This window comes from Microtus oregoni, unplaced genomic scaffold (genome assembly GCF_018167655.1).
Source record: "Microtus oregoni isolate MIOR12 unplaced genomic scaffold, Mior012 000000F_ref0000247, whole genome shotgun sequence".
Classification (NCBI taxonomy): Eukaryota; Metazoa; Chordata; class Mammalia; order Rodentia; family Cricetidae; genus Microtus; species Microtus oregoni.
The window spans coordinates 27745484-27770398 of NW_024543059.1; the positions used below are offsets into that span (position 1 = coordinate 27745484).

The following is a 24915-nucleotide window of genomic DNA, read 5'->3' on the forward strand; positions in this document are numbered from 1 at the left end:
ATTCCTAGTTTGAGGCCTACCTACTAGGCTGTCTGCCAGGGTTGTAACAAAGCTGGCATTGCTGCTTTGTGCCAAGCCTATGCTCAGGCCATAGGACGTGAGGCTACTGAACGCCACAGTCCTTGGTCCCTTTGCTCCCACTTGTTTTGCCTTACCTCCTATCTTTGCGTTATATGCTATGCCCACGATGCAGTAGGAGTTGTTGGCTGAAGCAGCGACTTCTCCTGCACAGCGGGTGCCATGTCTGAAGCAAAGAAAAAAAAAAAGAAACAATAAAAGTAAGGTCCTGGGCCAGCAATTATTAGAGAACCCTGTAAAATGCTCATTATTTCCACAGCCAAGGTCAGCTATCCCTATGCCTGAGATGTCAGCCAAGCCCCACCCCCTTTTTTGGCAGCCCTTCTGGCATATGTATTCAAGCAGGCTTTGCCCAGCCCTCTTTGCCCATCTGGAGGTGGGAAACAATGGTTCCCAGGTTGTCCCTTCTAAGATGCCTCCGATAGATTTCCGGTAAGATCTGATGCCAGTGTCCATGGCCTGGGCTTCTCCTCGCTTCCTATTGCTCACTCACTGCCAGGGCTGTTCACAGTCCTGCCTCAGTTCTGTCTCCTGGGACTAAAGACATGCCACTTGACACTTGCATGTGCGGCGATGTCCATGCTCGCCTGACCAGTACAACAAAAGGAAGAAAACACCGCGCTTTTGTTTGTTCCCTGTGTCCTGACAAGCACCCTGCTTCCCTACACAGGCCTCTGCCATTTCCATAGGGGTGTAACAGGAGCTGAGAAAGGACAGTGTTGTCAAATACTCAGTAGAGGCGAGGGACAATGTGGAAGTCAGCGAGAAACAAACTGCTTTCCCCAGGAATGACCCCCATCTTCTGACATGCCACACTGGGTCACTTCCTCTCGCCAAGGCCAAAACATGGGCCAGTTTACATGGTACAGCTGTGAGGAGAGACCACGGGGGAATTGGAATCATTGATCAGATTTGTAGCAAAATTTAAAAATGGCCCCGGGTCTGCTTGCTAGCCCTTTGGAAGGGCGTCATCTGTCATTCTCTGGAACTGTCACAGCCCCAAGGCCAGGCCTGCTCTCAGGTCACAGGCTGGGATTTGATTCTGCCCTTCAAGGGTCACTGCGTGGAATATAGATCATGCTTCCCGGCCCTTTGATGTGTGACCAGGAAGCAGGTCCTTTGCCCAAGGCCTCCCCAATGCTGAGCAGAAGGGCACCTTGGGACGTGAGTCAGAAAGCAGGCAGTCCAGGAGCTCTGGGGGCATGCGGCACCCAGCACCCAACTGGCCCTGCACAACATCTCATGGACCCCATGGCATAATAGCATACTGCTGGATTCTGGATGTTGAATACCCTGTCCCAGTCTCATGTGTTAAATAAAGGCTTAGTCCCAGGGTGACATGTTGTGGGATATTTGTATACTCTGTGAAGATGCATTGCTGTGATTGATGTAATAAAAGGATGAATGGCCAATAGCTAGGTACGCGGTATAGGCGGGACTTCTGGGCAGAGAGAGAGACTGGGAAGAAGAATCTGGCACCAGGAGACATGTAACAAGATGGACAGGCAGAAATGGAGAGGAGGAAAAAAAAAACCACAGTAGAACATAGATTAATAGAAGCAGGTTAATTTACGTTATAAGAGCTAGTGGGACAAGCCCAAGCTAAAGTTGAACTTTCATAATAAATATTCAGTCTCCATGTTATTATTCGTGAGCTGGCGACCCAAAGAATAATCTGTCTACAGTGACATTACTGCAAGAGGCTGTATCTTTAGCAGGTAGAGCCTAGGTCATGCCCTGAGGGATACTTTGAGACCCAGACACTTTCTCCTTTTCTTTCGAGTTTCTGGGTGACCTCATGCACTGTTCTGACCTCCTGTAGATCTACTGTTATGTTCCCACCATGATGCAGGCAACAGACCATGAATGGGGCAAAGTTGTGTGCCAAAATAAATCTCTCCATGTCTGGTTGTTTGTTTGTTTGTTTGTTTTTTGTTTTTTTTTTTGTCTTTTTCCACTCTCCCCACTTCTCTCTCTCTCCTCCCTTCAGAGCTACATCTTGCTATATTGTCCAGGCTAGCCTTTAACTCCTAGGTTCGGCAGCACCTCCTGCCTTCCCCTTGAGTAGCTAGGACCAGAGCACAGGGCATTGCATGTAGCTTTGCCTATTCTAAGTCAACTAAATCTAGCATTTCCTTACGTTGATAGAAAGTTGGCTAAAATGAGCAAGTTGGGAAGATACACAGGCCAGTGCTTTGTCAACATAGGGAAGGGAAAAAGGGCTTGTGTTACTTTCCTAAGTATTTTTTTCTGGAAGAATGATAAAATTAAGCAAATCAGGCATGCTGACAGAGAAAAGACAAGTAGGCACCATGAAGGCAATCCCAGGAGCAACCCCAGGACTGCCATTTAGCTTGCACAGGTCATGTGACCTCTTCAGGGCACCTGAGGTGGCAACTAACACAGTGTAAACAACGCCCACAGGTCACCTCGCTTACCCATCTCAGTAACCCTTGAGCTAGAGACACCACCTGCATGGAGCAGCCTCCAGGACACAAGGACTGTCTCAGTAAGGCTTCTCAAATGTGCACAAATATCACACAAGCAGTAGGTGGAGAGCAGAGATTTGAACTCTGTATTTGTTCAGCGTCGTTCATAGCCCACAAGGCTAGAAACAGGGATAGTGTTTCACACCATCTCTGTCTGGCCAGCAGAGGTGACTCCTAAAAGAGGAGGCTAACTCCAAAGAAGCCACCTGTGCCCAAGGAGCTGTGGTAAAGCGACTTCTGAGACCTAGACATGCCCTGAACAGCACCCAGGCAGAAGAAGAATGCAGAGTCAGCACTTCTGCAGGCCTCCTCTTTGCACGCAAGGAAAGGAAGATAAGCCAGGAAGGAGGCCGCAAAGGGACATACTTATTCTCATTGCTGGCGTCATATCGTGGAGATGGGTCATAATCATTTCCGTTGACATCATAGCTTGCGTAGGAATCCTAGGAGTTAAACCATGGTTAGCAAAGATTAGAGACACAATGTACGACAGCCCCCATTTAAACTTTCCCTACACCATGCTTAGAAAATGAGGAAAATCATAACCGGGGTTACTGTGACGGTCACCACCATCCTACACACCTTTCACTGTGGTGAAATATATGGTACATAAAATCTTATCTCAACTGCTTTCAAATGTATGGTTCAGTGCTGCTAAATTCACACACTTTTTTTTTTATGCAGTTATCACGACCATTTATCACTAGGACTTTTTCACTGTGCAAAATGAAAAGCATGTACTACGAATCAGGAACTGCCCACTCCCTCCCTCCCCAGGCCCTGCGACCATGGCACCCTTTGTCTCTCTGTGATTTCAGATGCTTCACAGGAGCCACTCAGCCTTGGTTTTCTGGGGCAGCTCATTCCTCTCCGCATAAAGTCTTCAGGTCCCAGAACTTCCTTGATTTCATATTGTACCATGCATACTTTCCTTTACATATTTGTCACAATGGTATTCACACAAATTTCATCCTTCTTGGAAGACATATCACCAAGTTTTCCAGTGGTAATGCAGTCTTCAAAACTCATCTCTAAGGGCTACATAGTTACCCCAAAAGCCGATTCTGTGGGGTTTACTTCACCACTCTTGACCCCAGGTATGTTAGAGGCTTAGCGTGTTTCCCATATTGACTGCATGTCAGGTTCTCCTTACACTTACGAACTCATTCAGTCCTTACAATAACCCCGTAAGAAGCAGTCCTTCCAGTCGCCCTGTTTTACAGACGGTAACACTGAGGAACAGAGAACTCAGGCAGCTTGCCTGGATCAAGCAAGTGACAGAGCCAGGAGAGGAACTTGGACTCCCTGGGCCCAGACCCTGTGTTTTAACCCTGCAATGACCCACAAGCTAATGTGCATGTGATAACCACCTCTGCGCACGAGTTTCTATTCTCTAGGCTACATTCTGGAAGCATGTGACTCAAACACATGGTCGTATCCCTCTGCAAAGCCTTCCCTGGTGTGAGGGAGAATGCATCCCTGAACCTTCCCATGATGATTTTCATCGTTCCCTGATTTAATGTGTTTGGGGGAAAAGGAAAGACAGTTTGTCTGTATTTTATAACTGGTGTGGTTGAATACCATGTGTGTCAAGTCTGAGGTTGGACTTACATAGTTGGGGGCCAGGTCTGGGTGATTCCTTTCTATGCCATCATCAAGGATGGTGACCACCACGTTCTTTCCCGTGTAGCCTCGCTTCCATGCCGCCTGGACGTTCATCTCTGACCGACAGCGACTGTTCTTATCAGCACAATGCTGCAAACACAGAAGACATTGAAACCCAGTGTGACACCTCTCATGCTGAGTGGCCATAGAATGTCAACCCAGACACTCCTGATGCCCACAGGGCACAGCACGGAAACCCAGTCACTCCTGGTGCCCACAGAGCACAGCATGGAAACCTAGACATTCCTGGTGCCCACAGGGCACAGCACGGAAATCCAGACACTCCTGATGCCCACAGGGCACAGCATGGCAGCACAGATACTCCTGATGCCCACAGAGCACAGCACAGCAACCCAAACACCCCTGATGCCCACAGGGCACAGCAGGGAAACCCAGATAGGGGCGACTATATTAGGAAGCAATGAAAAGCAGAGGGCTCCAGCTTAGCAAAGATTTTCTTACATGCGGAGACTCCCTAGCTTCTCTGCATCTGACTGTGCGCTACCATTTCCCTATGTCACTGTCTCCTGCTGGGGACACTGCCCAGGGACAGCTCCTCTGTCCTTAGTCCATGCTACAGTCAGCATCAAAGCCCTTCGCTCTGTACAGAGGATTCTCTGACTCTCACACAGGCTCATTTGTGCTTTCATGTAGAGCAGTAGTTCTCAACCTGGGGTTTGCAACCTCCACAGGGGTCACATATCAGATACCCTGCAAGTCATGGATTTACATCAGGATTTATTACGGTAGTACCATTACAGTTAGGAAGTAGCAACAGCATAATTTTATGGGTGGGGTGGTCACTGCAACACGAGGAACTCTGTTGAGAACACTGACACAGAGGGTTCAGACTCAAGATGAAGGAGGTCTGTCCGGAGCTGTCCTGGGATCGCAAGGGAAAAGTCAACCCACTTCAGAGGAGCATGCTAACGTCCTAGAGAACAGAGGTCCCATCACCTACTCACCATGTACCACATGTTGGACCAAATGGGATCGTTGAAATAGAGAGAGTCGCTTCGTGCCTGCCTCTTGACCCTGCGCTTCACTTCTTGCTGTTGGAGCCATTTTACCTACCAGAAAGCAATGGAGATATTATTTGCTTCAAAGGTGTGATGTTTGCACAGGTAAAATACTTGCTGTGCAAGCCCGACAACCTGAGTGTAAGCCCAAGAAGAGACATTAAAAACCAAACACGATGCAATGGCTCATATCTCTAATCCAGCACCCTGACAGCGAGATGGAGAAGTGGACACAGGAGAATTGCCCAGAAGTTCCAAGGTCACCTACCCTGGGGTCTACAGTGTAGCAGCAACAACAGAGGCCCTATCTCAGAAGTGATGTGGAAGAGCCTTCCTCTAACCTCCATATGCATACTCTGGTGTGCACATGTATGTGTCTGTGTTCACACATACACACACAAACACTTAAAAAGGGTGGCAAGGTTGCTTAGTGGGTAAAACACTAAGTACACCAACCTGAGAAACTCATAATAACGTGGAGGGTGAAAAACAACTCCATACTTAGCCTGTAGTCTCCACACACGTGCTGTGTGTGACATTTGTGTGTGTGTGTGTGTGTGTGTGTAAGCTAACCACAGGTAGATCTATATGATAGATAGGTATATCTGATAGATAGGTACATCTATGATAGACAGATAGCCGATAAATAGACAGAGCATTTATTTGTTAAAAGTGACCTCCCCGGGTGGTGTGGCATACGCCTTTAATCCTAGCACTCGGGAGGCAGAGGCAGGTGGATCTCTGTGAATGTAAAGCCATGAGTTCCAGGACGGCCAGGACTGTTACACAGAAAAGTTCTTTCTCAAAAAAACAAACAAAAAAGTGGCCTCCCAACTTCAGTCTCTTCTAGACACTGCGGGCTTCCTTTGGGAAGATCTGGGTCACGGTAGGTGATCTGGATGGCACGCACCAAGGGTCGCTTTTGACCCCATTTGAAAGCTTGCTGGCTTACTATGAATGGGGTTGCTGGTGACACAACGTAGAGACTCTGACCTTATTCCACCAGAAACAGTAGAACGTGGAGGTGCCAAAAAACTGCTTGACAGCTGCTCCGAAAAAAAAAAAAAAACACGAATGGAAGAGAATGAAGAAACTGTTCCGTCCGCCGGTACCAGGGGACACGAGGAAGTAAATGACCACCATAATTAATGAACCAGAAATCTGGGCAGCGACTAGAAACGCGGCACCACCAAAGCATGCACAGAGACGATCCAGAAAGGAAAACAGCAGAGGACTGACATCAGCAATTCCTAGCTGGTGACATCACTGCTAATTCATAATCGAGATTTTAGAAATTTCTTTCACGTGGTATTACTTGCCTTCATGATCGAGCAAGAGCTTGAAAGGAAAAATAAATTCTAGGACTCAGAATGCCTGGGATAAACTCAGGCCCACACCTCGTGGTGCCTCCCGAGCCTCAGTTTGTCTGTCTCAAGAATGGGCCTGTCATCATGCATTCTGATGGCCGCTGCGTACACAGGGCATACAAAACGGTCACACTAGTGCCCAGCGTGCAGCGTTATGCTTATCATGCGACACATTCTTTCCCGACTGCAGGAGCCTAGTCAAGATCCCAAGGTAGTGGAAGTGTTTTCTTTGGCCTTGCTGAGCCGGGTAGCCCCTCGGCAATGCTTGCTGCTGGGGTTCAGGCGGGTGCCAAGACTGGAAAGATGAGATTGTAATCGTGCATCCAGTCCTTGCTCTCAAGGAGGCTGGACCCCATTCTGGGGCTCCCACCCCGCAGACGGTGGAGTGAGGTCACTCTACATAAGACAGGCTGCCTATAGGAGTTGGCACAGGCAAGAGGAAAGAACAAAGGAAAAGGGAAGAAAAGGTTACTTGAAGGTTTCTGGGCCAAGGCTGGGGACTCTGGGCCTGTCCTAGACATTAAAATGGCTATCACAAATTAAACAAGGAGTGAGGTATTCTGGGGTCAAAGGTAAGATTCCCCTCTCTTCGGTAAGCCTCAGCTTCTCCATTTCCTGAAGGAGGGAGCATTGCCCCCCGACTGGGAGCCTGACAGGTGGACAATGGATGTCAAAGCTCCCTGGTACGCAGGCCAAACCTGTAGGAGGAAGCATGGGCTGACCCACCATAATATGATCTATCTATGAATCATCTGTATACTTGGTTTATTAGCAACCCTGCAAGAAAGCTGGGAATGGGTGCACACACCATCAATCCTAGTACTTGGGAGGCAAGAAGTTTGATGCATAGACCAGCCAGAGCTACATAGCAAGACACTGTCTCAAAAACAACAACAGAGAAATCCTGCAAAGGGCTCAAAATCAGTTTGGGGTTAGACAATTTAAAAGCTCTGGCCCCAGGTCCGGGGCAATTCTTAAGTGCCACAGACAGAGACTCCTACAGGAGACAAAAAACGATGCAACGAGAGGTTTTGCTCATCACAGCCACTCACTCACAGCATTTTACAGCGTCCCCACTTCTGCTGCTACCGGAACAGAAAGCACTACCTGGTATGAGAGATGTAAGGCACTGTTTTCCACAGCTGCTAAACACCTCGATATAAAACACAGTGGACGCCTCTGGTTCTATCCTCTCTGAGATGATGCCACCCCTCCGGCCATGCTGAGAGCTCCTGACTTACTGTCCCCTTAAACACCCAGAACTCCAGCACCACCAGGCTCATTTCCGCTCAAGAAGGTAGCTATGCTTTATGAGCCTGGGCGTTGGTGTGGGGAAACAAGTTTCCAGAATGGAATTGCCAGCTGAATGAGTTGCGCATCCCAGCTCCTGGTCATGGCTGGTCTCTGGGGAAGGGCCCCATGCTGACACAGTTCTGCGGGGGCTGTGACAACAATGGATGCACAATACGATCTGGAGTTCCCAACGGTATGCTCTCTCTCCTCGCTATGAATCTCTTCCAGTGACAGGAGACAGTGACCACGACAGTCTCAGAACAATGAAACCAAACAGCATGGATTATGTACCCAGTGTGGGCTGTCTAGGGTCAACGCTGTGAACAGGGACCTGGTCAGCCCAAGCACAATGGCTACCCTAGCTAGCTGTCACCCTATCTTTTTCCCAGGCTCTGGCCACTGCCTTAATTCTCACCCATCTCTGGGAAAGGGCCAACAGGACTCCCAAGCTCACTTCTGGACTGTCATGAAGAATAAGCTAATTTTCCATCCTGACTTCTCTGCATAGTGATTGGTCATCCTGGGATCGCACAGTCACCTGCTCACTCAACAGAGATCTGCACGAGAATTCCAGGGGCCCAGCGCTAAGTTCTGGGGAGGCGAGGGTAAACGTACTTGGTTCTTGACCAAGGCCAACACGCCAGTCCTCCACCCCAGCCCGATGTGAGGCTCTGTGTGGGTGCCCTCAGATTAGAGTCACCTAGCTACTCTAAGAAGGCCACAAATATGCATGTGTCCCCAAACCAAGTGACTGAAGCTCCATCTCCCCCATCAGACAAAAACCACCCCTGCGCACAGAAGGGTCCTTTGCCTAGGCTTGTCCAAGACTCATTATGTCCACACCTAATGTGATCCACAGCAAAAGACCACATTACTAAGGTCTCTAACATATCCCTCTTGGGACTGGTGCTTCGGTAGAAATTGAAAGCAAATGTTGAAGAGCTGAGGGCTGATAACGTGTCTTTTGGACTAATTTACCCTGAGTATGTAGTTATCTATATTAGAAAAAGCAACATGAGAATCTCTTTGGGTTAAGTATTGCCCATTACAGTGATTTGGATGAGTGTGAATGTCCCCCATGGGCTCAGATTTTTTTTTTCTTTTGGTGGTCGGAGGAGAGAGGCTTCTGTACTTCTAGTTAGCTCTATTTGCATCCTGCTTGTAGGAAAAATGTGCACTTTCAGCTTCCTGATCCAGTCCCCATGCCTGCCGCATCTGGGGCTCCCAGCCCTCTGAAGCTTACAGCCTTCTGTAAACTGTGTTAGTTCAGGTGTTCTCATCTCAGGAAGGGAAAAGGAACCAGTCCAGAACTTGGAACCAGCGAGCAGAGGCTGTTGCTGTCAAGGACATGGTCATGCTGCTGTTCTGAAGGAATATGGAAGACTTTGCAACTTGGGACTAGAAAAGAGGTTAAAGGCTGTAAGCAGGGCTTAACGGGCCATTCCACAAGCAGCCTGGAAGGCAGCAGCGCCATGAGAAACGGGGACTGTGGCTGAAGAGGTTTCAGAGGGAAACGACAGTGGGAACTGGGCTAGAGGCCATTCCTACGATATTTGGCAAAGAATCTGGCCACTTTCCACCCTAGTCCTAAGAACTTGCCTGAGGCTAAATAAAAAAATCAAGGAACTAATTTCTTTGGCAGAGAGGATTTCAAAGCATAGTATTGAACCTGTGGCTTGGTTACTATACACAACTCTTATGCAGGTCTCCAGTTAAAAGGAATGGGCAGGGTAAAAAAAAATACAAGATGTACAGTTTAGAGAGGAAGAAAAGCACTAAAAAGCTTAATGTTACATCCAAAGCCTGTGCTGGAAGAGGGGCTATAACTGCTCAGATCAGCAGCATTAAGGAGAGAGCCAACTATACTGGAACAAAGGGAGGGGTGTCCTCAGGGGGAGACCCCCCCATCCCCTAACCCTCACCACCAAGCTCCCAACTTGTGAAAGAGAACCCGTGGTGTTTCTGCTTATAGAAAACAATTGGATCCCAAGGCCAGTGTGATTCAAGAGGGCAGGGGCCATCCCAAACCTGACAATGTTGCCCGTTTGCTGCTGGCTCCAGAGTATGAAGGACACAAGAGGAAAAGATCATGGTTCTTCTTCCTCTGTGGTGTCAGAGAAGATGGGCAGGCAGTGTGGCAGAGGGTGAAAGTCCCGAGAGGGTAAGAGGCTGTCTTACAAGGCTGTGAAAGAGAAACCTGGGCTGCAGAGGAGATCACAGACATCGGCGATGCCATAGCTGTTAGACAGCTGCCAAGGGGAGCGACAGACGGGGGAGCCAGTCTCGAGATGCATGTCAGTGACTGCAGCGCTTGGAAGGGTGGAGCCTTTTAAGCCGCTGGAACCAGGGGATCCACAGGGCTGTGTTTGCTTTGCTGGAATCCGGGTTTTGCTTTAGTCCAGGATCACCTCACCACGCTCCCATTCCTCCCTTTTGGGGTGGTAATGTATAATACCATAATGTATAATGTGCTGTTATATGTTGGAAGTATGTGATTTGACTATTGATTTTACAGGGCGCTTTAGTTCAGAAACTGCCTTGAATCTCAGAAACTTTGGACTTTGAGACAGTGTTGAGACTGAGAAACCCTATGGGGACATTAAAAGATGAACAAAATAAGTTTTGCATTATGTTAGGGCCATGGTCTAATAAGCCCCTCTCCTAAGCGAGTTGGTGTACATAGGAAGTCTTCGTGCTTCTCTGGCAGCAGGCCTGACCATCTCTTCCCACTAAAGCTCCATTCACGCCCTCTGCACCAGACGCCGTACACTGTGTGAGGTAACCAGACTTTCTCCCTGTGAGAAATGTACAGAAAGAGACAACAGTATGTATTGATTCGGCTTTCAAGTCCACAGTATGAAACTTGGAAAACAAGGCCTAAACTCTACTAAGCTCATGTGTGAGTGACCCTGGCCTCCACTTCTGACCGTATGGCTTTGGGGGCTGCTACGGTTGGCAAGCGTGGTGGGAGCTTGTGGACTGGCCTGTGGTGCTATTGAGAGATGGCATAGCCTTGAAGAGCTGAGGTCCTGAGACTGGCACTGCAGGCCAGCGGTAGAGTACTTGCCTAGTTGGCATGTACAAGGTACTGGGTTTCATCCCCAGCAGGGGATGGGGAAGCTGGTTGAAGGAAATTATGTCACTGGGGTACACTTTTGAGGGATATTGCCCTGGACCTTCCTTGGTATTTGCTCCCCAGCTGCCGTGAGGCGAATCTGCCTTCCCTGTCATGTGCTCCCTTTATGATGTGGTGTGCCACCACAGGCCCAAACAAATAGGACGGTGGTTCTCAACCCGTGCGTCGTGACCCTTTTGGCGTTTGAGTGACTCTTTCACAGGGGTTGCCTAAGAGCGCCAGAAAACACAGATATGTACATTATGACTCATAACTGTAGCAAAATTACAGTTATGAAGTAGTAATGATAATAATTTTATGGTTGGGGTCACCACAACATGAGGAACTGTATAAAAGGGACGCAGTGTTGGGAAGGTTGAGAACCACTGCAATAGGATCAGGTAACTATGACTTCAAAGTTCTGAAATTGAGGCAGAAAACACACCTTTCCTATTTTTAAAGCAAACTTTAAATTATCAAATCGAGTGATGCATTGTGGCATTTTCATACCTATACCATTATACTTCGTTCTAGTTCACCCCACCCCCCTTTGTCCCAAGTTGATTTATCTCAGGCATTTGACATAGTGACACAAATGTGAATTTAAAACGGTGGTCCAATTATCCTATGCTGCCCTACAGCCACGTAGGCAGGGTCTAAGTCCTGTTGCTGTTGTATTTCACGATGCTCGGCAATGCGTGGCACTCAGATGGAGTTCATTAATGCTTCCTGGATGAAGAAATGAAGCGGTGACTCAGATTTTAAATATGAATATGCTTCGGGTCGCATATAAGATACAACCACAAACAGACTTTTAGGAACATACTTCTGAGTTGAAAATATGATTTAGATAGATCTCTTTTTCTTTCTGAGACGGGGTCTCACTATGTTGCTTCTGCTAGTCTGGGAGTCAGTCCGTAGCTCAGGCTGGTCTTGAACTCACAACCCTCTACTCCAGACTATTAAAGCTAAAATACAGGCATGTACTACTTGGGTACTGACTACTGTATGTTTGTTTAGTTTCTGTGGAACATCAGCAATAAGCGATTTGGGCTGGGAGCAAGGCTACTAAACACACTCCTACCATGCACAATTCCTGCCCATCGCCAACTGTTGCAAAACGTCTTCATTTTGATTTCTTTATTCTGACCCTTTTTTTTTTCTTCTCTCCACTTCTGTTTGTTTCCGGCTAAGCTGACACCAGAATTACCCTACAAAGTTCTTTGCTCCGGGAAAGAGTCTTCCCAGGATTCCACGCAGAGCGGCACTTTGGCAGTAACTGCAGCCCACACACCGCCTTGCCCCAAGCCTATATTTTGTTTTCCAGCAAATGTCCCACTTCGTTCTAGAAGTCAAGTTAAAAATCCAGCCTCTCTGGAATGTGTACAAGATGAGATACCATTTACAGACAGCCATAGGATCCCACACGAAGAAGCAGAGACCTAGTGGCAGAGGGCAGGGGTGGGGAGTGTGGGGAGACCCTGACAGGGCCGCAGGAAACAGCCTGCAGGTGTCAAGTGCCATTGATGTGGCCTCATTGTTCATCTGGTCCCAGTGGCATCCTTAGCTGTTTCCTCTTCCTCTGAGTGGAGAGCCCAGTTGACACATTGGTCCTGGGTGTCACTAACAACAAAGGGCTGTTTTGAAAAGTCTTCGCATGTGACAGTCCTGACACAGAGAGCATAAAACTCTGCTTGTGCCCTACCCAAAGTCATGTATGATGTCAAGCCCTTTCCTGCCCAGAAGGGTTTGCTACAGCCTCAGAAAGCCCAGCAAGCTTCTCCAGGGAGGCCCCTTTCTATATATGAGCTTAGGGTCCATGGTGTGGATGGATAGAGCTAAGGCGACAAAGGACATTCACAGAGGCCTCTGTACTGAAAGCTCCTACAAAGGATGGCAGGGAAGGGCACATATGAGAACCAAACCACTCTTTAGGCACTCAGAAGTGGGTCTCTTCTACCGGGCCTTGAATGGATTCTGTGTTCCGTGCACAGTGGTACCCAGAGCAAAGAGGACAGCTCCTGGCAACTCTCTCTTCTCTGTGCCTTTTGGCTTCATTGAAGAGAAGTGGACTTTATTCTATAAATGTAAAAGAACAAAAGGGACTTCTATGTGGTAAGGCATCCCGAGTACCCACCTTGCAGATCAGTAGAGGAAAGGCCCTTTTACTGGAGCCCAGGAACCACTGAATTCTAAAGCCCTCCCACAGAAAGGAGCAGTTGGGGAAATAAGCCCGAGTAGACAGTCAGGATATCCTGCCAGGGCCTCAGTTTCCAAACCACAGAAGTGTGTGGGCTTGGCCAGCCCATCTCTAAGCCTTTGCACTTAACGAGGTGATCACATTTAGTTTATGCTGACTGATTTAAAGACCTTGCTGAGCCAACCTCCAGCCTGCTGAAAGGCTCAACATGACAAGTTAGGTGAGGAAGAGAGTGTTGGCCAATGCTTACACAACCCCATACAGCTTGCACACCGCTTTACTGTGTGTGCACTATTCTCTTGTGTACAGACATGAGAGGAAGTTAAGCTGGACCCATGTCCCTAAAGAAGAGGAAGGACAGGTTGGAGTCCCGGGACTTCTGGGAACTGTGTGGAAATGCTGCAGGAATGGGCATGGGGTTTGTGTTCTACCGTAACTTTGATCTCTTTGTCAAAAGGGCCTCAGTGTCACTGTGATTAGGAACAAGGAGTAAATCTAAAGAGAGAGACCTCTGGCCACCCCTTGCCATCCTCTTTGGTCACCTACATCACGAGAACATAAAAGGAAAAGCATAAATTTTTACCGAAGGGCAAAATTATAAACATGAAGAAAATGTCCTTGGCTTGTGCCTCCACGCTGTATGTCCTGATGCTAACCCACATTTCTGAGTAGACTAAAGGCCCTCTTGCTCTTTCATTATTAATATTTTTCATTTATTTTACATACCAACCACAGTTTCCCCTCTCTTTCCCTTCCACCACCTCCCATTTTACCATCCCCCATCCACTCCTCCTGGTCTCTGTTCAGAAAGGGCAGGCAATAACCCTCTTATTTGGAGTTTGATGGCTCTATGTCTGCAGTCATGGCTTCGATGGTCCCTGCGTGTCCTTCCCTTCTACATGCCCTAGGCTCTGTCTGTAGGTAAGGCTTCAATGGTCCCTGCGTGTCCTTCTCTTCTACATGCCCTAGGCTCTGTCTGTAGTCATGGCTTCGATGGTCCCTGCGTGTCCTTCCCTTCTACATGCTCTAGGCTCTGTCTGTACTTATGGCTTCAATGGTCCCTGCATGTCCTTCCCTTCTACATGCCCTCCTGTGGCCCACAGTGCTGGACTAAACAGAAGACTGAGATGTGCTGCCGCCTTGAGACTTTCCCGACCTCCTGACTCTTTCTCCCTTGCACTTTTCTCCTTTGGTCTCTGATGAAAAGTTGTTGACTGGTCACTTTGAAAGTTTAAACTAAGAACAATGTACTGTGTTAGGGCAAGGAAATAAAACTCGTGGGTTAAAATGCAACAGTGACAGCAATGACAAAAAGATCACGGGGAGCCAAGCACTGGTGGCACACGCCATTAATTCCAGCACTTGAGAGGCAGAGGCAGGCGGATCTCTGTGAGTTCGAGGCCAGCCTGGTCTACAGAGTGAGTGCCAGGACAGCCAGGGCTACACAGAGAAACCCTGTCTCAAAAAACAAAACAAAGAAAACAAAAAACCATAGGATTAAGTTAGGTTCATAGAAATGAAAGGGTTTTCTCTGCACTTGTGGATATGACAGCTATCACCTCCATGGAGACCAGGAGAACTATCTAGGCTTCTGGCTTCATCTGAGTTGGACTTAGCAGGATGCCTGAGCCCACTTGGAGTGCTGTACTTCTGCTTGGGGTTGGCATGGAGTAGACACAAGGTTGCTATACCAATTGTATATGTAAGCCAGGGCAGTAGACAATGGGAAGAAGTTAGGAAACCCAGGAACAAGACACACTCTAACTCAGCCTAGAATCCCACCAGCAACACCCTGTCGTGTCACCAAGGCAACAGGGATGCAATCCCTCCCCTCCCCTCTTCACTTGCAGCCACAGAAAAACACTGTAGACGCCATTTCTTGAATTCTGTTTGTTTAGAAGATCCTGGCTTAACCATCACAAGAGATGTGATGTGTGATGATATTTTGTTTGTGATCTAATAAATAAAGCTTGCCTGAAGATCAGAGTGTGGAGCTAAGCCACTAGTTAGCCATAGAGGCCAGGCAGTGGTGGCACACACCTTTAATCCCTGCACTGGGGAATCAGAGGGCTCCCCAGTGAACTCTGTGAGTTCAAGGCCACCCTGGGCTACACTAGATCCAGTTTAAAACAGAAACGGAGCCAGGCAGTTGTGGCTCACACCTTTAATCCCAGTACATGGAAGTCACATGCCTTTAATCCCAGCACTAGGGAGGTGGAGACAGGAGATGGCTGAGTGAGAGAGGAATATAAAGCAGGGGCAGACATGAGTTCAGGGAATTCAGTCTAAGGATTTGTAAAGACAGGATCTTGCCCACTTGATTCTGAGGATTTCATAGGGGTAAGAACTAGTGGCTGCTGCTTTGTTTCTCTGATCTTTCAGCTTTCACGTCCTAATATCTGACTCCGGGTTTTTATTATTAAGACCAATTAGAATTCACGCTAAAAATGTGAGCAGTATGTCAGTGGGTACTTTTGGAAATTAAAACTGTTCATTCATCTGTAAGTTACTTCTCACTTTGCTGAAGGACACAGAAGGTGCTAGAAGGTGCTAGAAGGTGCCAACCTCTCATCAACCGTCACCGGCTTCCAGTTACTGAAGACAGAGCTGCGGTCACGGCCCAGTTTGGTCAGTCCTTGGGGCTGAATTGTGTCTCCCCCTAGATTCGTATGCTGAAGTCCTAAGCCCCAGGATCTCAGAATGAGACTGTGATGCTCAAACCCATGGCCTCACACATGTTAGGCAAGTGTTCTGCCACTAGCCACACCCCAACCTCTGGAGACAGTCTTTAAAGAGACAAATTGAGTTAAAGTGAGGTCATTAGAGGAGGCCTTCATCCATTATTACTGATGTCCTCATGCGAGATTAGGGCACAGATGTGCACTGAGGGAGACCATGTAAGGACACAGCAGGAGCAGAGCAACGTGAGACAGACCTCAGCAGAATCCACCCAGCAGAAACCCTCATCTTCTCCTCCTGGCCTCCATGACTGTGAGACAGAACCATCTGTTACTTAAGCCACCCAGTCTGCGGCCCTTTGTCACAGCAACCCTCGCAGACACCGATCCACACTGCCGGCGTCTATCATGATGGTTTTGGCAACATGGTAAGGCTTTCAGAATCCAGGCTTTCTTGTGGGCTTCATTTCAAGTGAGTTAGGGTGAGCCACAATTTCTATCTCAAACATTTAGAAAGAGAGGGGCTGGTATGCAAATGAAGACAGGTATACATGAGCGAAAACTGAGGGGCATTTCATAAACATTTATTTAGCATCTGTTAGATTTTACTGGGCAACTGCTGGGCTTGTAGGGAGAATAAAAACAAACGAGATAAGGCCTTGGCTCTCTGCAAGTTCATACTGTGTTGGCAAGAAATGGGCTTTTGTATTTCTATGCCCAGGCTCCTCTTCCCAAAAGCATCTATAAAGCTGGTTGGTTTGCCTTCCCTTTACCTCTCCATTGGTTCTATTGGTTGTAGCCTACTGGATGACCCTAGTGGATGATGATTCTCGATCTCAGTGACACCATATGCAGCTTCCTGCCAACTCTGTGTCTGTCACTGCCCAGATCCCAAGCAAACTCGTAGCCGTGGCTGTCATTCCTATCAAATATTATGGTATGCACCCATACAGGCTAAATCTAGACCACAAATATACAACTGTAGAAGGAACAGACCATGTCAGAGAATTTTGATTGAATGATTGGCTTCCTGGTAGCAGGGTTATTTGAGACCAGAGTCTGGGAAGAGGAAAGAGATGAACAAAGGCTGAATGGGGTGGAGAGAGAAGTCCTCTAAAGGGGACTCTAAAGGCTGGCGTGGTTGGGCTCAGGGGAACCACAGTGGTAGCATCCACTCGAGACAGTGGCAATTGGGAGTTTCATAGGATCCCTTGGGAGTGTGGAGAGCTTAGCTGTGGGCCACAAGTGACAAGGGAGCTCTCAGGAGGACATCAGGGAGGGTGGTGTTGGGATGCTAGTGAGAGCAATCAGGATATGGACAGGATTCTGCAGGAAGGGGACTGGCCCCCACCAAAGAAGCAGGGCAAGGTCACCAGCTCAAGCCAGAGAACACAAAGGCATGCTTCTCTTTGAGACTGTGAGGCCTTAGGGATGTCATCGAGGCACCTAAGCAGAACTGCCAGTATGCAGGTAACATTAGGAAACATCAAGGTACATTTTAAAATCAAATCCTTTGCCACTTGCCAGCAGTCATGTCCTAGAACCAGTTCTGATGAAGAGAGGCGGCTCGTGGCTGTCTTCTGTACTCCTTGGGAAGAGAATGACGGCCCAGGAGACCTCCAGTCAGGGTGCCTAGAGAATTCTCCCTACCCCGTGGGCAGATCCACCCTGGGCAGAAGCAGCCTGCCCATTACATAATCCACTGACACCCACCCCCCCCCACCCCCCCGGAGACCACTGTGGTCACTCGCTGTCTGTGTGCTACTATTTGCCAGGAGCTTTCTGCTTGTTTGCAATCTGAACAGCTCCCACACACAAACTGTCAGATAAAACTCCATCTGTGGTTAATGGAAAGATCGGCTTCAATGTTGCTTCAGCTCTGGAAAGAAACCCGAGCTTTGATTAAACTCTGGGGCAAAGTCCCATCCTACAGCAGAATGCCTGTCGCAGCCCTGACATCAGGCTACGGCTGTGAAACATGGAAGCACTGACTGGAAGGACCCCACCGCCCGGAAGCAGCCACTGAGGCCCCCCTCCAATAACAGCTCCATCTCCCCACTTCCGTCATCCAACTGGCTGAGCACCAAAGGAGGAGAAAGGGCTGAACCAGAGTCATCGAGCTAAAATGCAGGGTTTGGAAGACAGGCAGCAGCGTCTACACCATAAGCCAGCTTGGAACGGAAGCAGAACGAGTAATTTTTAAAAAATTTGTGAGCTCTTTCAGCTATTGGCGGAGGCTTCTGTAACATCTGCCCTTCCTTCTCCAGACGTTTAGCAAAAGAAAAAGTTAAAGCAAACACTCTCAGCTTGCTTAAATGACAGCCCTTAGGAAAACCCAGGGACTGATACTGCGCACTGGGAACATGTGGGTTTTTCTCCCTGTGAAAAGGCTGATCAGCAAGGCAAAGCAAGATGGCTCTTTCAAAGGCAGGGGAAATCATATAAAGGGTAACTAAGAATAAAAACAATGGCTCAGCAGTTAAGAGCACTGACTGCTCTTCCAGAGGACCTGAGTTCAATTCCTAGCACCCACATGGCAGCTCACAACTATCTATAACTCCAGTTTCAGGGGAATCTAACACACTCTTCCACACTTCCACAGGAACTGCATGCATATGGGTGCACAGACATGCATGTAGGCAAAACACCCCTATGCATAAAATAAAAGTAAATAAATGTGTATTTTTAAAAAAGAATGTATGGAAAGTGACAGCATATGCCAGTATAGGATCAGTGTCCAAAGACGCTTAGCAGGTGTCATAGCACACACGTATCTGTGTGTCTAAAGACGAGCATCCCCACTTCACTGCCTCCCTCCTGTATTTTCCTTAAACAAATGCACACCCCATCGGTTTTATGTGATGTTGGGGTGGACTGTAAATTGTACCACCCATCAAAGCACTTTGATACAACAGAGCCTGGGATGACTAAAATAAAATTCCATCTGTATTCGATTGGACTTTCTCCGAAGCCCTATAACATTCATTTCCAGTTTGATCATTCCTGCTCACGGGCAGCGACGTTCCAGTGTCTCCGGATAGTATTATATCATCTTTTCCTTTTGTTTATAATATTAATTATAGCGTTTTCCAGATGTAAAGGTAGCATAAAAAGGCTTTGCGAATGTAAGAAAATGGTTCGGAGAAGAGACAAAAACTACATAATCTTATGAAACAGCTAATTTAATCAAACAGTTAATTGGAAATGACTAGGGAAAGTAAATATTCATTAGACGGACAGTTGACTCATTTGGCTTGCTTTAAAACTAGACTATGTAAACAGGTATTTCATTTGTGGTTCTGATTCCTAATTGGTTCCTATGCTTTCCCTGGGGTTGAAGCTTTAATTAGAACTGGGGTGACCATCTGCCAATCACAGGCAGGTTGTAGGCAGGGCTGGGATGGTCTGGCTTTTTACCTTTTTCCTCTTTATTTTTTTACTGGCAGGATGCTTTGATGGCAGCCCTGCCAGGAGCCACGAAACTGGGTAAAAGGAACTTTTATTTGGAAAAATTAACAAAGGCAGAGTCTTGCCCTAGGAAGTCTGTCCTTCCTTCTGCTTCCTTCAAGGATACAAATGCAGGGCACAGAGGCTTACAACTCTAATGCCAGCATTTGGGAAACTGAGGCAGGAGGACTGCCATAAATCCTATGCTACCATGGGTTCCACAGTAGGGTCTAGGTCCATACATGATACAGAATGAACACCTGTATCACATAAAAGAAAACAACTGATCCCTGAGAACACTTTGTCCCCAGAACCAAACTGAACACAGTCCTTTCAACACACCCAAAATAAATCAGCAGAACATCTCAGCTGTTGCTTACAGGTAGGACTAGGGCATCCAGCCATGGGAACCCCTTGGAATATGTCCCCGCCTCCCTGCCTGCATGGCCCAAGCACAAGCCTTCTGTCTCAGCATCACTGTGGCCTTACCAGTATGGGACCTACTGAGCAGCTCTGAATTCCACGATTATATAGTTAATATTTTTGGAAAATAAAGAATGCCCAGGGAGAGAGCTAAGGAAGGTGTAACATTGCCAGGGCTGGTGGGTCTCTTGTGTAATCTCAGCTACTCAAGAGGCTGAGTCAGGAGGATCAAAAGTTCTGCCAAAGCAAGTTATCTAAACTCTGTTTCTAAATTTAAAAAATAATGCAAATGGGGGCTGAAAATGTCGCTCAGTAGTAGAGCACTCACTTAGCATATGGGAGGTCCTAGGTTCAACCCCCAGCTCCCTTCACCCAAACAAAATACCACAAAGGTTTAAAACAGGAAGGAGACAATGTATTCTGTCTCCTATATTGACTGCTACTTGTCTGAACATCAAGAAGCAATTCTAATTCTTGGAAGCCCCCTTGAAAGAGGGCCGGGAGCCAAGTCTCTTGGCAAAGAGCATCCATGTCAGAACATTCCCTATACAAATACTTTGCCCCAAATTTTAACTCCCTGAGAGGTAGCAACTGAAAGACGCTGAAGACTTCAGATGAAGGAAAAGCTGCCTTTACTGGACATGTCAACTACTTGCTCAGAGTGAAACCGTGGTGAAGTCATGTGGTGGTGACTCCCTTGTTAGCTTAGACTTTCCGCTAAGACGACAGGTGATGGGTCACTGTCAACATCACAGGGCCTGTCAAATCTCTGCGTGTTCAGCCTGTGCCCTGGAATGGGGTGCCCTGCTGCCCTTCTCTACATGGTCCCGAGGACTACGTTGCCCACTCTTCCCTACTTGCTCTCACTCTGGAAGGGTGAGCAGCCATGGCATGGCTTTGCTTCCTAAGGAAAGGGAGTGCCCTTGCTCCTTCGGAAAACATTTCTCCATGTTCCTTATTGTGAGCATAGTTGATATAATCATAACCCATGTCATTAGGTGAGATGGTGTGCACTAAAATCCGCTAATAAACATTAAATTCCTTTCTTTGTTGAAGGACTAACATCCATTCTTGTGTTTATCCATCTATTCATACATTCACCCACTAGTCCACCTATTCATTCACCCATACATCCATCATCCACGTGTCCATCCATCCATCATCCACGTGTCCATCCATTCATCCATCATCCACGTGTCCATCCATTCATCTATCATCCACGTGTCATCCATTCATCCATCATCCACATGTCCATCCATCATCCACATCCACATATCCATCCATTCATCCATCCATCCATTCATCCATTCATCCATCATCCACATGTCTATCCATTCATCCATCACCCACGTGTCCATCCATTCATCCGTCATCCACGTGTCCATCCATCACCCACGTGTCCATCCATTCATCATCCACGTGTCCATCCATTCATCCATCATCCACGTGTCCATCCATCCATCATCCACGTGTCCATCCATTCATCCATCATCCACGTGGCCATCCATTCATCCATCATCCATGTGTCCATCCATTCATCCATCAGCCACGTGTCCATCCATTCATCCATCATCCACGTGTCCATCCATCATCCACCATCCACGTGTCCATTCATCCATCATCCATCCATCCATCCATCCATCCATTCATCCATCACCCACGTGTCCATCCATTCATCCGTCATCCACGTGTCCATCCATTCATCCATCATCCACGTGTCCATCCATTCATCCATCATCCACGTGTCATCCATTCATCCATCATCCACATGTCCATCCATCATCCACCAGCCACGTGTCCATCCATTCATCCATCATCTATCCATCCATCCATTCATCCATCATCCACGTGTCTATCCATTCATCCATCACCCACGTGTCCATCCATTCATCCGCCATCCACGTGTCCATCCATCACCCACGTATCCATCCATTCATCATCCACGTGTCCATCCATTCATCCATCAGCCACGTGTCCATCCATTCATCCATCATCCACATGTCCATCCATCATCCACCATCCACATATCCATCCATTCATCCATCCATCCATTCATCCATTCATCCATCATCCACGTGTCTATCCATTCATCCATCACCCACGTGTCCATCCATTCATCCGTCATCCACGTGTCCATCCATCACCCACGTGTCCATCCATTCATCATCCACGTGTCCATCCATTCATCCATCATCCACGTGTCCATCCATCCATCATCCACGTGTCCATCCATTCATCCATCATCCACGTGTCCATCCATTCATCCATCATCCACGTGTCCATCCATTCATCCATCATCCACGTGTCCATCCATTCATCCATCAGCCACGTGTCCATCCATTCATCCATCATCCACGTGTCCATCCATCATCCACCATCCACGTGTCCATTCATCCATCATCCATCCATCCATTCATCCATCACCCACGTGTCCATCCATTCATCCGTCATCCACTTGTCCATCCATTCATCCATCATCCACGTGTCCATCCATTCATCCATCATCCACGTGTCATCCATTCATCCATCATCCACATGTCCATCCATCATCCACCAGCCACGTGTCCATCCATTCATCCATCATCTATCCATCCATCCATTCATCCATCATCCACGTGTCTATCCATTCATCCATCAGCCACGTGTCCATCCATTCATCCGTCATCCACGTGTCCATCCATCACCCACGTGTCCATCCATTCATTCATCATCCACGTGTCCATCCATTCATCCATCAGCCACGTGTCCATCCATTCATCCATCATCCACGTGCCCATCCATTCATCCATCATCCACGTGTCCATCCATTCATCCATTATCCACGTGCCCATCCATTCATCCATCATCCACGTGTACATCCATTCATCCATCATCCACATGTCCATCCATCCATCATCCACGTGTCCATCCATTCATCCATCATCCACGTGTACATCCATTCATCTATCCATCCATTTATCCATACACCCACCCATAAACCCATTCATCCATATATCCATCCACTTGTCCACCCTGCATCAGTCTCCATCCATCCATCCATCCATCCATCCATCCATCCATCCATCTTCTCATCCACTAGCCTATAAAATGGATCCACATAAACCTTCAAGATAGTTCTGTCTTTCACAGTCCACTTCCATGAATGGGGCTACCTCCCCTGTACTTCAAGCCAGAATGCTGCAGAGTGATGCCCCAGCATGAAGTAATTCATCACTGTGATCAGGGATGAACCGTCTTCCCCATCCCTCAGCTCTGTCAACAATGAAGCCATGACTGCCAGCGGAATGACTTGCAGCAACATCAAAAAACTCCTCTTTCATGGTAACTTTATTGTAGATGTTCTCTGGGAACTCTGGGCTGATTGTGTGCACCAGGAAGTGGGTTCAGAGTGGCATTTAGCACATTGCTTTGAAGGCGAGATGACTATTACATTTAAAAGGCTGGCCTATCAGGGGCCACACTCCTTTGTGGTTAGTGCTGCTCCTCACATGAGCATCCTTTCTCCTCACAGATCTCCCTGTGACAGATCACAGTTATTGCTTCACTTTTGGTCAGCCCAGCTGTCAGCCTCATTGCTGTAGGCAGAATGAACCACACAGCGGGTATTTATAAGTACCTACTGAATAAATGAACTTATGAGAGGCCCACCAGCCCATTGTGCATTCCCGATCTTACCAAAGGCATCTTCTGACTGATATTTGCCAATGTTAATTTCAAATATAGGTAGGAAGGAAGCATAATTTACTGACCCAGTCAGTATGGGTTACACAAATACTTTTTGAATGAATTTAATTAAATCTGAAGGAGATCACATAAATTTTTGAGGAAAGAGTCATATTTAACACCCTGGTATTTAAGCCCATGGCAACCAGTAAGAAAAGTGTCATAACATCCAGGAAAGAGTTTCTCTCTGCCTGATCACTGTATCATTATTAAATACTTGTTTTAAGGGTTTTGACTTATGGGTAAGAATCATATCTGTATCTTTTGTAATGATTGCATTTCTTAATTAACTTTTGCAGTAATGGGAGTGGAGCCTAGGGTCTTGTGAATGCCGGAGAAGGAGTCTACCAATGAGATATCTTCCAAGCCCCATTGACTTTTTAAAATATTGGTAGATTTTTATCATTTTAACTAAAATCAAGTATTTTTTCTCTGAGCAAGACACAAACATCAAGGGCATTTAGTGGATCTGACATGTTTCTATATCTCTGCTACATTTTTCTCCAAAGTAGATACTGAGTTAAAATTTTAGAATAGAGTCGCATTACGGTCCACTTTCAAGAGGGCAGTGCCAGATAGTCCTTAGGAAGGCTCCTGCCCTGCTCATACCTGTGGGTCCATTCTGAGGAAGGTGTGAGGGCCTCTGCTACTTAGGGTCGATCGCTTGAAGGTCTTGCTGTGGTAAAAATGGTAGTAATCATCCAGGTTTCCGATCTGCAAAGCAAGAGGCGGGGTTACTTTTCTCCAACACCACCTCGCAGACAGCTTCAAAGTTCTTCCCACAACCGCTTCCCATTGCCCGAGGCTTCTTAGGCTTCCAGTGCAAACAGTCTCCCCACCCTGCTCCCCACCTGTGTCTCTGGCACACAGTCAATGTTTATGAACCGGAAGTTCTTTTTAGATAAACAACCCTAGATGATGTTCCTGAGGAAGCACACACTCCATCAGAACTTACCGGCTAATATTGTCTAAGTTTATACTGTTGTGGCCAAGATTTTTAGACATGAATTAGTGTTTATTTTGGGCCAAGTATCCCTGAGGTAGCTAAGTTAGTGTCAAGTCAGGTCCTACTCCAAAATATCCGTTGTAAACACTCTCCTTCCTCTCCACCCCATGGGTAAACCAAAATCTCTAAGAATGGACTCTCACTCTCAAGTGCATGGGGGAAGCCAAAGAAAACACACTGGTCCATCTGCTCCGGGTTTTAAGAGGTCAGATGAGAACATCCAGACCCCTGGGGTGTCCCAATTTTCTGTTATGGGCAGTTTTTCAGGACAGATTTCAGCTTGAGACTAGGTGGAACTAAGAGAAGCCGTGTGGTCTGATGCCGTCTTCGAGGAAGGCTGATGCTTGCCCCCTCCTGTCATGTCGACTTGCCCAGTGTCTGAAGATTCCTGAGCACGAGAGCATCGCTTTCA

General features: G+C 47.4%; 1 protein-coding gene across 2 annotated transcripts in view; it reads right to left on the bottom strand.

The window, feature by feature from the left end:
- Nucleotides 1-24915, bottom strand: part of Pcsk6 (proprotein convertase subtilisin/kexin type 6) — a 184197-nt gene that overhangs the window by 111447 nt on the left and 47835 nt on the right. For both annotated transcript variants that reach the window (XM_041650048.1, XM_041650039.1), the window contains exons 2-6: nucleotides 24107-24211; nucleotides 5198-5302; nucleotides 4179-4322; nucleotides 2934-3010; nucleotides 156-244 (exon numbers count right to left, since the gene is read on the bottom strand). In XM_041650048.1, the coding sequence (XP_041505982.1) occupies nucleotides 156-244; nucleotides 2934-3010; nucleotides 4179-4322; nucleotides 5198-5302; nucleotides 24107-24211 (520 nt within the window). The remainder of the gene's footprint in view (nucleotides 1-155; nucleotides 245-2933; nucleotides 3011-4178; nucleotides 4323-5197; nucleotides 5303-24106; nucleotides 24212-24915) is intronic.